Source organism: Doryrhamphus excisus, linkage group LG11, assembly GCF_037039965.1.
Source record: "Doryrhamphus excisus strain RoL-2023G ecotype Guam linkage group LG11, RoL_Dexc_Guam_v1.1, whole genome shotgun sequence".
In the NCBI taxonomy this organism is placed as follows: Eukaryota; Metazoa; Chordata; class Actinopteri; order Syngnathiformes; family Syngnathidae; genus Doryrhamphus; species Doryrhamphus excisus.
Genome location: NC_136367.1, coordinates 7,089,019 through 7,103,469, shown reverse-complemented (window position 1 = coordinate 7,103,469; position 14,451 = coordinate 7,089,019). Strand labels below are relative to the sequence as shown.

The following is a 14,451-nucleotide window of genomic DNA, read 5'->3' as shown; positions in this document are numbered from 1 at the left end:
CGCAGGGTTTGGTTCTGGTAACTTCCAGCCATCTTCTTGGCATCACTCGTTTTCTTCACCTGGCAGGACGAAACAAACTCCCCTAAGCTGCTGCATTCTTCCGCCGGGACTTTTCCACACACGTTCAGGTAGTAAATGTAGCTTTCTGTCCCGTCGCTCTTTGAAGAATGGGCGTAGTATGGATGGTCTGTCGCTAAACAAACAAAAACACATCCACAAAAGTGCATTTAGTTGAGATAATATTGAGCCAGATTGCTTAGAAGTATGGGATTTCTTACATGAATTTATTATAACTATTAACCCTTTATAGGACAAGTAACCATATATGGTAACTTAAAAAACAGGGTTTTCCCATATCTCAGCAAGGCAACAGAGTCATGTGACTTTCTCATGCCAATCAGCCAAGATCAGACAATGTCACAGGAAGTGATCAATCAGGAGAGAGCCAGAGAGTATCAATCTTCCTTCTTCATTCAGAAGTCGGAAATTGCAATTTTCTGACGCTTGGGGCTCGATGCTCTCGGCCCAAATATAAAAACTAACCATGATAAGTTGATCACAGTCACTCTAACTACAGTACCTCTGGTGATGTCACCTTGTACAGTTTGACCTGTCCCTTTTCCATACCCTAATTGGGCAAGGAACCGTATATGGCAACTTCTTTGATCTTGATTTGCACCCAAAACCTGATACTTTAAAAAGTAAAAAGACAAAAAATGTCTTCTTATAGCCCCCAATAACACTCAAGGATTGAATTTTAAAATTTCAGTATTTAAAGTATTTCAGTGAGTGCCCTATAAAGGGTTAAATATTGTATTTTCTGCACCATAAGATGCATCTTATAATCTGGTGTGAAAAATCTGTAAAAATACTGTTGTGCCACTTTGGTAAGCGCTCTGCTAGATTGACTGTGGGACCATTTCCCGCTGACACGGACGTCATAAGACAAGATAAGAGATGCCTTTGCTAGTACGTACGCTGCAGTGTATTTTTGCGTGGAATTGTTTTTATATTTCATAGAGTGGTCCTCTCTCTTTGATGATGATGATGTAGTCTGACAAGGACTTTAGCGGACCAGCATCTCAGAGACACTTACAGCTCAAGGTGAGAGGGCTTAAGTCGACGGAGATGTCATGCTGCGTGCTGGTGAGTTTGCACGTGTGGCTCTCTAAATAATCTCTGTGACAGGCGTACTCCGTGGTCCACTCCACCTCATAGCGGCAGTTGGCCTCCGCCGTCATCTTAGGAGTGCTGCCCTGTAGCATCAAGATAGGTTCTCACAGCGACAGGAAGTCTCACGCAGCAGATGCAAACCCGTTTGTGCATGACCTACTAGATGCCTGCTTGAAGGACAGATGAAGGTGATGGTGACAGCAGGAGTGTGTCCGTTGCAGAAGACCGGAGGAGTCACGTCAGCACTCACTTGGTACTGCAACCTCAGTCTGCAACGCAGGAGAAACGCTAAGCACATCAAGCATGGCTGGAAACTCATGAGATCATCAGCTACCTGTCGTTAGATAAGAGCTGCAAGGGCATGCTGGGAGATCCCATGTCGTAGGCCACGTTCTTTGTCACCAAGCAGGCTGCGGAACCTTCAGGACAACGTGCTTCTGGAACGTCTGACAGAGCGCAGGAGCATGTTAGAGGCCTGGTTAGCCATGTCATACAAATACACTCCTAGGCATGAACAGTGTACGCTACACATCATAATGTTAAAGACCTGTTGAAAAATGACAAGAACGTGTATTTTGTACTGTTGGATCTGAAGGAGGTTCTTAAGTAGAGAAAAAAGCGAGAGAAAAAAATGTGCCACAATTCCTTATCGAAATCAAATATAAAGACCCAATCTTCTAAAGCAGTGATTTTCAACCACTGTGCCGCGGCACACTAGTGTACCTTGAGAAACCGTTAGGTGTGCCGTGAGGAATTATCCAATATCACTTTTTATAGTTAACATTGATCAATCATCATGTGCAAATATTATGTCAATAGCCATGAATATATGGACCCAAATATTCCAATTGCATTTGGTATATTTGCTCAAATGGAAAGAATTGAACAGGGATGGAATATTCTTTCCCCCAATCCAATTCAGGTATCTTGTACCGGAAAGTTGTCAGACTGCGTTCTTCTTCCTGGTGTTTTTCTTCTTCAGTTGTTTATTGGCGGTTGGCAAGCAGCTTTCGTGTGCATTAGCGCCATATGTGGAACAGAATCTAAACCCTTCTATACTTTATTCACAAGTGCAGTTTTATTAAAAAAGAAAATATATATCTATATAAAACATGTCCCGAATTTAATTCTAAAATATTAGCAAGATTTAATGTGATCTTTTCCTGTTCAAATTTATCCCGGGTGCGTTCTTTCAGCGCATGCTGAGATATGACGTAACACGCAGATCCAGACGTTCTTCAGTTTTAAAAATGGAGGCTAGCAATCGGCACTGGACTAAGCAAAGTTTGTTTTTGATTCAAACTAAATTTCAAGACTGGACAGACGAAAAACTGACAATATGGAAAGAAAAACTCGGGGAAGCCGGTATCACGTGGTGTTGATGTTTACGTTTTACCGCACATGACCCATTGATTATTCTGTTTGATTTTCACGGTGCATGTAGACAAGAGATTGGAATATTCCTTTCCATGGATACCATTGTTTCCCGGAAGGTCATTTGGAAAGAGAAAAGTGGTGATGTAAAAACGTGGCTACTGTGGAGTGTCTGTGGTGTAAAGACTGGCAGAGCAATGTAATATCGGTCCATGTGGCAACACCTACCTTGTTCTTCCGATCGACTTATTGATGCACGTGTGAGGTCGTGGTGACATTTTGTAACATTTTTGGTTAGTGGTGTGCCACAAGATTTTTCCAATGTAAAAAACGTGCCGTGGTTGAAAAACACTGTTCTAAAGTGTTTAGTGACTGACTGAGGCTGCGGCAGATGTTGATGTAGAAGTCCACGCTGTCGTCGCCATCATCCACCAGGTAGCCGTTGCTTATTTTGATGAGAGGGCTGAGGTCGTGCTTCTTCCCATCCGAGTCGAAGGCGAAGCAGGGCACCTGCACACAGACCAGAAACATCGATCGCTGATGGCGTCCAACATTTCAGGTTGTGGGTTCGATCGTGTCACCTCGTACCTCTTTGTGAGGCTTGAACTTGTCGCTCGTGCAGGCAGCGTACGTCCTCCACTCAAAGTAATGCATGCACTGGGACACGGCCACAAATTCTGGGGTCCCCTACAAAAGACAACAAAACAAGGTCCGCTAATGTTAGTGACATCACCGTGCAGCCGTTCTACAAATTATTGCTGATAAATTCTATTATTGACAACATTAGTTTGTCATTTACATGAATGTAATGATAATATTGCACTGTGCCAAGTCCTTAGCATGTTGGCCACACAGTCAGGAGATGGGAAGTCCTGGGTTGGGATCTCCACTTGGACATCTCTGTGTGGAGTTTGCATGGCTTTTCTCCGGGTACATTAAAAAGACATCATTAGTTTCTCAATAGCATTTAACATTGGGGGGTGGGACCACTGGTGTAGCTATGCCCCACCTCTCCCCACTGGGACAGAGAGACTAAATGAGGGTTCACTTCCTCCCTCCCTCCATTCGTTCAGCTACAGAACCAACACGCCCAGGTGCAACAGAGTGAACCCTCCTGTCATCCAACCTGTTACTAACATGCAGGCCTAATTTAGACCGGCAAAGCCAAGACCAGGTCTAAATGTTGAGCCTTGAGTTTCTTCATCTTCCTCACAGAGACTTTACTTCCTACCCTCACAAGTCAGCTGCTTCTTGTTAGCGCTTTATCACATTTGTCAGCCTGCAGCGCTCCGTGTTGTCTTTGTGCTGCACTGCTACTGATAATCACCACAGCAGACGCAGCGTCTACTTCTGGAGGTGCGACTTTCAGCCGTTGATGCCGTCGATGCTTCCTGTCGGCCCACAAAGAATGCGCCGTACATTCTGCAGAAGCACTTCATTAAAACACGACAGGATGTGACAATTGTCTTTCCCGACACACTGCTAACCTGCAAGCCACAGACCGAGTCACAAACAGTTATTGTCACATCCACTTCCTGTCATCTTATTTAAGTGGATGCTTTGACTTTCAAGGCCAACTATCACACATTGGCTTACTTTCAAGAAGATGAAAAACTGATGACCAGATGCTAGCATATTAGCAGCTCAGAGCTTACCATGGTTTTCCCACACTGGAAGCCGATGGTGGTCCGGATGTTGTTGTCACTTGCCGGACATTTGACCGTACTGTTGTAATCCAGCACGGTGCCCGACAGCCTCTGCAGGGACAGCTCACCTGCACGGCAGAGAGGGACAAAGTGCTCATTGTGCGGAAGAAATGAGGACCGGCATGTTGGTAAGGAAGAGATGTGACAAAACATTTAATGAAATAAACAATACAAAATAAAATAAAATAAAATGTCTAATATTAAATAAAACTAAATTAAACTAAACATTTTGTGGAGCAAACCATCTACGGTACCCAAGCAATCCTCCAAAGCAGCAGGTGGCACTGTTCTTATGTTCTCTATGATATCAGATTATGTCAGGGGTGTTCAAGGTGCGGGCCCAGGGGCCATTAGCTGCACCCAGCTGTTTCCTTATTGGCCTATGGCAACAACGGCAACAGCAAATATGAAAAATCAGCAGCAAATTTACACATAATAAATTCCAAAAAGTAAGACAAAATGTTGTAATCTAGTCAGAGAATTTTCTGAGAATAGCATCATAATATTATAAGGAAAAATAACGTGATTTTAGTAGCACAATGTTGAACTATTGTAATATTATGAGAAACTAACTCAATAAAGTTCAATAAATAAAATTATTTTAGGAGCCATTTTAGTAGCATAGAGTAGCATTACATGCTATTACGTGCTATTACGTGCTATTCTCCCTATGTTGATGATTGATAGACCTGCATGTCTTGAAAAAGAACCTTCACCCTCCCTCCCCAGCTGTAAAAATGTAAGGTGGACTATGCGGTCCCTGCTGCCATGCATCATGTCATCATGCACATAAACAGCGGTGGGAACCCATCTGCAGAGTTAACAACATCCCAAGACCCTCTCATCTTGCTAAATAAGGCAACCAAAAACAAATAGAGTGCAGTTACATAAACATCTCTCACGCAGCGCCATTAAAAAGGCATCGCTGGAGTAGGAACTTTATTGTCATGCTGCTTCTGCGTATGAATCACAAGATGACCTTTGTCACCATAAGAGTGTGTGACCTTCTGTCCTATAAATCCAACACAGACACCTTTGACCACCATCTCCATTGCTTTGTTGTGATGATAAGGAATGTTATTTCGTCCAGTGTCCCACTAAGCTGCTACCGTGCCTGCATAAGAAGGCCCGGGTCCTCCTCAGCGCGTTGACCTCCATCAAGGTCCAAATAAAGGGTCATACAAGATTTGCCTGTTGGTAAACAGCAGCTGTCAAACTACTTTTCCATGCTAATCACCGATTCATCCAATCAGTTACCAGGTATGAACTGATATGCCGACACATTTTCAAACCTCAATGACCGAGTTTAGAAGGAGGCATGATTGTCTGCCATTATGTTTTTTATCACGCTTGTACTTTGCAGCACTGATAGGAAACAGCTCTCAGTTGGGTACAGTACCCTGTACAACACTGCAAACTGTAACCACTGTAGTAAACATAGCGTTAGACTACAAATGCATGGCTGAGGACCACTATAATGTGCTCCTCCCGGCATACTACTATTGTGTATGAATGACACGGTGTTAAGTATATGAGGCAATAATGTTGCGGTATCAAACAATAAATATATCACGTCGTCAACACAACAACAACAACAACAACAACCATACAGTGTGTTTTGCTGGTGCTGCTGTGCTGCGGTCATGAGACCTGAGGGTGAGGCCACGCGCATAAGGCAATCTATGCCGCAAGATAAATATGATAAAATGTCAGCCTAGATCAGGGGTGGGCAAACTACGGCCCGGGGCGCCACATCCGGCCCGTCAAGTGTTTGAATACTTTCCAAAGTATTTCATTTAAACTCAACATACAACCTGGCATCATGGACTGAGCCAACCTTTTGATGGTTTTATCAATTTCGTTTTTTGACATGGTCTGTTGTTTACAAAGTGTTCCTGAAAAAAGGGACACAAGCACATAATAATAATTATTATTATTATTATTATTATTAGATTATTATTATTATTATTAGAACTACTATGATTATTATAATTATTATATTAATGCTAATTATTATATTAATTATATAAAAATATTGTTATATTTGCATATTTTACATAATAATAATATAATAATTATTATTTTTATTTTATTAATAATAATAGCAAATTGCATGACAATTTTACAGATACAATAATACCAGGTGGACTGTTACGTGTAAAATATATAGTCTGCCCCCCCCCCCCCCCCCCCCGTAAATTTTGTCATATCAATGCGGCCCGCGAGTCAAAAAGTTTGCCCACCCCTGGCCTAGATCTATCTGTGGTTGTTGAAGTATAAATCAACTGTCAAATTTGGATCATTCTCCTTGCAAAATGTGGCTAAAACATGAAAAACAAAACACTAACGTCTAGAAAGGGGCTGTTTGTCCAAAATGTGGCCAGCGACAAATATTAGTTTTGGCTATTAATTAATTAGTTTCTCAATAGCATTTAACATCATAGTGAATAATGAAAGGATGCAACTTTGCCACTTTGATATTTTGTAAAAACACATTAGTAGTATCAACTTTGCTCTTTTTTTGCTTGTTTAATTATCGACATATTTCCCCTTTCTTATTAAATATAGGACCTTACTCCTGTCCTATTTATCTATTTATTCTTTTCTTCTTATAATTCATCCAATTTCTATGCCACTGAATCCTCATTAGGGTGGCTCTGTCCTCTTCCTTTCTGTCGTTATAATGTTGGGTTGTATCAGTGGTTCCCAAACTTTTTTTGCAGCCCCCCACCCTGCATCGAAAAACAACTCCTGAAACATGAAAAACATAGCTCTAATAATGACTGCAGAGGTCACAGAGTTCACTGCAGGAAGGGGCATCTCAGAGGATTCACGACGTATGTTTCGTGTAGCACAGGTGGTCAAAACACTGCTATGGCGAGAGGAGGGTAGCGGGAATGTAAAAAACAACAACAACAACAACAACAACAAACACGCAGGAGAATGCACAGGGAAAAAACGACTTAATGATTTTGTAGAAAGCATCAGTGTTCAGTATCCTGCTGTAAATGATGATGATGATGATGATGATAATGATGATGCCCGTGTTTGCGTGAGAGAAGAGACGACTATAACAAGTGGATCAGACATTTTGATGAGCTTGTTGGGTATGGTGGAGACTGGTGAGGCCTGGTGAGGCCATGATGCAAATTAGAGTGACTTGGGGTCATACTCATCACACGAGTGTGACATACTCATCACATGTTCACAAGAGGCAGTTTGAAAACCACTGGCTTATATAGTGTTTATGAGCATGGGAAAACAGGTAGTGGCAAATAAATTAATTTACATGAATGGGAAGCAAAACGTAGAAGAATACGCTAACTTACCGACAGATTGGTAAATGTCGCTGGTCAGGTCGCGGGCACACACGGCCGTGCTGTCGCCGCACATGGTGGACGGGGAGGAAGGACACAGCTTGAGTGTGTAGCTCATTTTCTTATCCAGGTCAATGGCCTCCCATTTGTAGCTGCAAGAGAGGGAATAAAGTCAATAGGGTGATGAGATCATAAGGGAATATGTACTCTGCTGATAATTGGCATTGAGGGGAAATGTCATGACAAAGCTAAAATGTGACCTTTTACAGGTTAACTTAAGTTGCTCTACTTTTAGATGCACATGTCCAACTGTTGAAACTTGAAGAGGAAAATGTAGCAAGCAGCATGCAGAAAAGTACTGAAACATTCAACAGATGGATGGACTCTCACCAACTTTTTTGCGAGTTTGCTGCATCATAATCCACCCCTTATTTTCCTGTTTTGTAAATTGACATAGATGCCCCAAGCTGTTCCGTAGCTTGGCTAAACTAACCTTGTTATGTTTAACATCTTCCCGCTACATGGGATCCAATGTGGCGCACCAAGGCAGCAAAATAAAAGCCACCACGTCTTAAAAAGTGTTTTTTTTTTTACTTGGTAATATATTGTATGAATGGATGTAGTACATACATATATAGCTTATTATTTAAGCACATATGGACCACACATAAGAATGTCCCACTACACTTAATTTGATAATCATGTGCGACCAGAATAAAGTGTGCGTGCGACCCGAGGGACACACATTATTCCTTACTACTGTGACAATGAAAAATAGTCCCTGAAATGGTTCAATCAACTGATCAATCAACAGCCTGTCACAGCCACTCACGCTTCAATCTCATTCTCTAGCTCACTTTCTGTCATCTTGGTTTACACATTTTGCCTGGCTCTCACTGCCTCCCTTGCAGCTGCGAGCTTGCTCCTTTTCGTCCCAAGGGCCAGCTTGAGTGTCACTTAATGTGAAAAGACTTAAATAAGATGAGTAAGTCATAACAATTGTTCTATGTCATGATAAAAACACAACACAACGGCAGCAGTGAACCCTCCATGCAGCCCAGACATTTTAACAAGATAAATCGTCATACGATAAATATGATAAATATTTTAAACACTCGGCAGTGTGACCAATAACAGCAGAGTGGGCGTGTCTGGAGGCGGGCCGTGGATGGAATACATTATGTGGAATACATTGTTTGTTGCTGCTCTATAGGAGTCCACAACTCAATACAAAGGGCTGAAATATAAGCAGAATAGGCCCCCCTTTAAATTATGTTTATAGAATGTGCCCCCGGGCCACACTTTAGACACCCCTACAAGTTTAACTTGCTATAAACACACACCAACTTTATTAACACAAGCAAATGATAACGTGAGTGTTTTTTGAGTGAGCAGAAAGCAGCTCTAAGCACAATTACAGTCTATCGCTGAGCAAATGGATGAACTTAAGTAACTTTGTACAAAGAGTCAAATCTTACTGGCGAAAATGTAGTTAAAATTAGCATGATTGATTACGTCCCAGCCCTTCATACGACTCTAAAGTTGATTGTATATCTTCTTCAGTCCAATCATCGTCTGGCCCAGGGACGTGTCAATATTTGCTGAGCGGCAGCTCCTTTGCCAGAGCAAATGAACATTTTGAAAGGTCACAGTGGAATAAAGCCGCGGCATAACAGAAGTGTCATGCTGTTGGCGAGCTAGCCATGGCAGTTTAAGCTAGCTCCCTGTTTTAGCGTGAGCACAGCCTCGGTAGATCATGGAGATGAATAAAGTCAAAATACTAAAACTGTGCGGTAGGATCACCGCGGAGGCGCCGTCGCAATAACAAAAGGGATTCGTTTAGGTTTATAAATGAGAAGTTGACAAGGCGAAAAATACAATGGCTGACTCATGTTCACGAGACCTTTGAATGTCAAGAGGCGCGCACTCATCATCAGCGGACATTTTTAATACTCTGCTGATTTATACAAATGCTGGATCCAACATACGCCTACATGCGGCTTCTTGTTTGCACAGGAGGTGTGTTCCTACCTGCAGAGATCCTGGTACCACAGGCTTCCCTCCGCAGCCGTCGCCGCTGCTCCGAACCGGAGCAGCAAACATCCCGCACACGCCACCAAGCAAAGCAACCGCCCGAGAGGTGAGCGCGGCCGGCCTTGGTTCGGTAAAAACATGCTTGACTGGGCTGGATGTCCTGTAAGGGGTCCACTAGGACGACATGATAGAACCGAGGAGTGAAGCGGCGCTGAGGAGAATTGGAAGGAAGTGACTGCGCCACATGACTCCACGTCACATGACTGTCATGTTGCTGAACTGTGCTGCCTTCATGGACAGTGGGACACTCCAGATCTACTGACTACTGTTTTTTTTATGGCACTCCAGTTTACATATTTGAGTCAAAGCAATCATCATCATTAAATATATTTACCTCTAATAGCATTCAGATAGAAAACAGAAAATAAGTGCGGCAATGTGGCTTTCAGTTACCACTCGGACATTTTTAACCCCCAAAGAGAAACGCCGCTCAAAGTCCAGGTGGGGTGTTTCCTATTTCCCAGCAGTCAAGAACGCACCATTTGGTTAATAGGATGTCTGTTCCAAAAGTGCTTCTGACATTATTTGATTGAAGTTGTTGCCAATGTTGTATGTATATACTCTTTGTATGTTCATTGTGTGTGTTTTGTTCTAATTAAAAAAAACATTCTAAAAAAGCAATTTAACAAAACAATGTGAAAAAAGCAGTAATTTTACAAAGACAAAACATTAACAGAAATATGTTGCAGCCTTAATATGAAAAAATACTTTTTTCGAAAATAACATGAGGGAAAAAAACAAAAAATATTTTATTAGAATAACATCATAATGTTATGAGAACATATCATATTAGTAGGATAAAGTTTAAATGATTAAAATTTTCTTTAAGTTGTAATGTGACAAAAAAGCAAAACAATGAATGAAGTTGTAATTTTTGGAAAATTAGGTTGTAGGAAAAATTATGTTGAAAGAATATTGTCAAAATATTATGGGAATAAAAGAATTACAAGAACATTTCCCAGAAGAATGTTGGGGGAAAATCAGCAACAGAAAAGGAAAAAACAAATAGAATTTTCCAAGAATAAAATTTAGCTTAGTAGTCTAGTTTAAATTTAAAGTCATAATACAAAAGGAGTTATGGAGAAAGTTTAAGTATTTGAAAAATATGCAGTTTTTTTTTCTTGCATCCTTTTTGTTTTCAGTATATGGCCCAGGCTGGACAACGTTTGGATGAAACTGTCCAAAATGGAGGCTATTGAAATGTCCACTCCAATAGCGACCCCTGGTGTAGACAATAACGCATGACCTCATTTCTTCTTACGTTACAGTAGTTATGATCACGTGTCTGCCTAGCGGGGTGATAATAATTTTTAAATGACTTTCTTAGGATTTCAAGCCAACATGTTTTTCAAAGCCAACATAATTGACCAATTAGATGAATTTTGTAACGTATGCATTGGAAGAGGCTGTGCTGATTGAAAATGGCCTCACCTGCTGACAACGTGAGGAGACCTGCTGGGGCGCCATGTTCTTGCTGCTCTTTGCGTTTACGCTGCCAGGTACAAAGAAAGTCTGGCTTGATTGTTTATTATTACTGTTGTTATTAACTTTATTTGTGTTTCAGTCGGCGCTGTCCTCCTAAATCAGACTCAGTATGCTAGCATTAGTCCCGCCACAGGTCAGTTCCCAAGCTAGTCCATAATGGAATCCATGTCCAAGTGCGGAATTAAAGTTGTTTTATTCTATTTATTATTTAGGCGACGTCACCACAGACACTTTGGTGTCCCAACCAGAAGGTGAGTATATTTGCTAAACATATCTGAACATGTCTGAACAAACAAAGGGAGTAGATTAGACTTTTCTTGTCTTTTCAGGCATGTCCTTGAATGCAACACAAATCAATATGACGCTCACCCAAGGTCTGAACCGGTTTCTATCAAACTTTGTAGATTAAAATTGGGATTTCAAGCCCTGTGCTCTGTTGCAGACCCGCTGGAAGAGCAGGACAGTGCAGAGACATTAGAAGGTAAACCTTTGGGAGTTGGAGGTACAGCACAGCGTTTGCACAAACGAGTTTGTCATTTGTACGTCTGACTGCACGGTGCAGGCCTTGAAAGCGACACATGGGTGGAGGAGGGGGACATATTGATGCAGGTAGGACATCGTTCCATCTGCTTGTGCGAGAAGCTCCGATGGATGTTGACGACCTGTTTGCGTTTGGATGTGAAAGCCTCACGAGGACAGAAACGCCGTGGACGTGGTGTGGATGGACGCCACGATGCCTTACACCATCAGCCACGGCCTGAGTGGGTCTTTATCGTTCTTTCCATCTTGTTGGTCTACAGAGACTGCTAAATGAGCTCTCCTCTCCTCTGTGCAGGACAGCAAGAGCAGAACATCCTCAGGGCCCTGAAGATGATCTCTGATGTCACCTGCATTCGCTTCAAGAAGCGCAGCAAGGAGATGAACTACGTCAAGTTCAAGAAGGGCAGAGGGTGATTTTGCCACACTTTCCCCTTTTCTTTGCTTCCTTTGACTGCTAGTGTGGAGCAGCACCAGTGAAACAAACACCCCAACGGTAAGCCAGGATCCCATCAAAGAAATAAAGCCAATTAGGAGCCAAGATTAGAGATTAAAAGTCAAATTTGGGCGTCGTTATGAATAAAACCAAATTGGAAGATAAAAAGCCATAATTATGACATTAAAATAATCTAAATTGAGGAAAAAATTACAATAGCCCAAATTGAGTCATTCTGAGCTAAAGTGAGGGCATTATGGGATGGAAAGTGCACGTGGCGAAGGCGGCAGGCCCTTTTGATCTCCCAAGTGTGACTTGCCGTTGGGGTATTTGTTCTTCCCTTCCAAGTGTGCGGTCCTCGGGGAGGAAAGCCATGATGACCATGATCATGGCCTCCTTAAACGTGTTGCAGGTGTGCCTCCTTTGTCGGGTGTCGAGGAGGAGCGCAGCCGCTGTATTACTCCAAGACGTGCAGCGTGGGGAATCTGTGCCACGAGGTCATGCACACGCTGGGTCTGCACCACGAGCACACCCGCAAGGACCGCAACAAGTACATCACCGTGCAGTGGGAGAACATCAAGCGGGGTACGCTTTCAACCTCTAACTGCTGGAGCCAGCACCGCTCAGACTTCTCATGATGCATAGACAGTCTCAGAGTACTTAGCTCATCGTTCATTTCCCTTCCCTTTCGATGCCAACGTAAATAGAAAGTGCTTTGATGGCGCTATCTGCAGTGGAAAGATGAATCCAATTGATGCACATCATGCTGGTGTCCAAAGTGCGGCTTTGAAGAAACTAGCAAAAATAGAAACGTCAGCAGTCAAAATGTTGACCAAAACGTTGAGTTGTAATTTTCCAAGCATGTCATGATAAAAACATTTTAGTCGGGTAAAGTACAAATATTTAAGAAAAGACAAAATATTGTGGGAATAGTTATACTACGAGAAGAAAATATTTTTTTAATTTTGGAAAATGTAAAAAAATAAAATAAAAACCATAAGAGGAAAAAAGGTCATGAATAAAAGAGGTGGAAAATGTCATTTTAGTGGCATAGATTTGAAATAGGAAAACCCCTCATTTTTCTTTCATAAGTTATGGGAATATGAGAAACAACAAAGTAAAATATCAGAATAGTCATGATTATGACAACTTGGAAGACGTTTAAATATTTGGGGGGGGGCACAGCATAAGTAATGAGAGCTGGCATTTTTTGAGGAATAAAGTCCAAATATTAAGGAAAAGTCACATGTTCACCAGAATAAACCAGTAATGGATGAAAATGTCATTTTTAGCAGCAGTTAAGTATTGGAGAATTATTTATTGAAGTTGAAAAATGAGGGGGGGAGGGCAATAGCAGTCATTTTAGGAGAAGCGAGTCAATATGGAGTCACCTGTACTCAGTCGGCCTGTGTTGTTTACTGTGTGCCTCCATGATTGGCATGCCGTGCCATCCACTGGGGGTTTCTACTGGACTCCAGGACCGGATGCTGTTAGAAACACGAGATAAAGCTACTTTTTGTTCTGGCAGGAAAGAAAAAACACTTCAAGATCAAGCGTGGGAACACGTTTAACCTTCCCTACGACCTTGAGTCCATCATGCACTACGGGAAGTAAGGATGTTATTCCTTAAAGTTCTTAGTGTTAACATTGACTCGCGTCTCATTCCCAGTATTTTTTATGTCATCAGGTATTTCTTCAGTACAAATGGACGCCCGACGCTGTTGCCCAAGAAACGCAGAGTCAACATGGGTCAGAGGTCTCACCTCAGCAAGTTGGACGTTCAGAAGCTCAACAAACTCTACCACTGCGGTAACCATCTTTTGCCATACTTGCAGTACATGTACAGTAGTATACCTTGTGTACATGCTTGTGGAACACAGCAGCCCTCTGCTGCCACCATGTGTCCATGGAAGGTGTGGCAGTTGCATGGTTTGATCCGGTACGTCTGTCTTCTACTTGCAGAGGAGAGGAGGAGAGACCGGGCAAGAGGCCGTGCATTTTGAAGAAGGCTTGATGCTCTCGGATCCTTTTGTCCCTTGGCGTCATCATGTCAACTTGACTCAAGTGGCAGAATAAAGCAAACGTTGCAAATCGGCCAGCTTCTTTACCTTGGGGTGTGTTTTTTTTTGGCCAAAAGCAGCAGCAAAAATAGGAAAAATAATTTTTCCAAGAATAAAGTCAAAACAAAAGTGTGTACCTGCATAGGACTTGAACGAGCCACTTATCCTCACTAGGGCGGCGGGGGTATGCTGGAGCCTATCCCAGCTGACTTGGGGTTGAGAGGCAAGGTCCACCCTGGACTGGTGGCCAGCCAATCACAGGGCACATA

General features: G+C 42.2%; 2 protein-coding genes across 2 annotated transcripts in view; one reads left to right on the top strand and one right to left on the bottom strand.

The window, feature by feature from the left end:
* Window positions 1–9,870, bottom strand: part of igf2r (insulin-like growth factor 2 receptor) — a 31,366-nt gene extending 21,496 nt beyond the window's left edge. Inside the window, exons 1-9 of the mRNA XM_058069479.2 lie at window positions 9,602–9,870; window positions 7,583–7,722; window positions 4,203–4,321; window positions 3,136–3,234; window positions 2,925–3,057; window positions 1,508–1,619; window positions 1,334–1,442; window positions 1,097–1,256; window positions 1–193 (exon numbers count right to left, since the gene is read on the bottom strand). Of these exons, the coding sequence (XP_057925462.2) occupies window positions 1–193; window positions 1,097–1,256; window positions 1,334–1,442; window positions 1,508–1,619; window positions 2,925–3,057; window positions 3,136–3,234; window positions 4,203–4,321; window positions 7,583–7,722; window positions 9,602–9,744 (1,208 nt within the window). The 5' untranslated portion in view covers window positions 9,745–9,870. The remainder of the gene's footprint in view (window positions 194–1,096; window positions 1,257–1,333; window positions 1,443–1,507; window positions 1,620–2,924; window positions 3,058–3,135; window positions 3,235–4,202; window positions 4,322–7,582; window positions 7,723–9,601) is intronic.
* Window positions 9,871–11,338: 1,468 nt separating this feature from the next.
* LOC131122947 (zinc metalloproteinase nas-4-like) lies at window positions 11,339–14,245 on the top strand. Its single transcript, XM_078794502.1, has 9 exons — window positions 11,339–11,400; window positions 11,479–11,523; window positions 11,592–11,630; window positions 11,712–11,910; window positions 11,985–12,099; window positions 12,535–12,707; window positions 13,651–13,732; window positions 13,810–13,931; window positions 14,085–14,245. Exons 4-9 carry the CDS (start codon window positions 11,871–11,873, stop codon window positions 14,123–14,125), a joined length of 573 nt encoding a protein of 190 aa, XP_078650628.1. The 5' UTR covers window positions 11,339–11,400; window positions 11,479–11,523; window positions 11,592–11,630; window positions 11,712–11,870; the 3' UTR covers window positions 14,126–14,245.
* The last annotated feature ends 206 nt before the right edge of the window (window positions 14,246–14,451 follow it).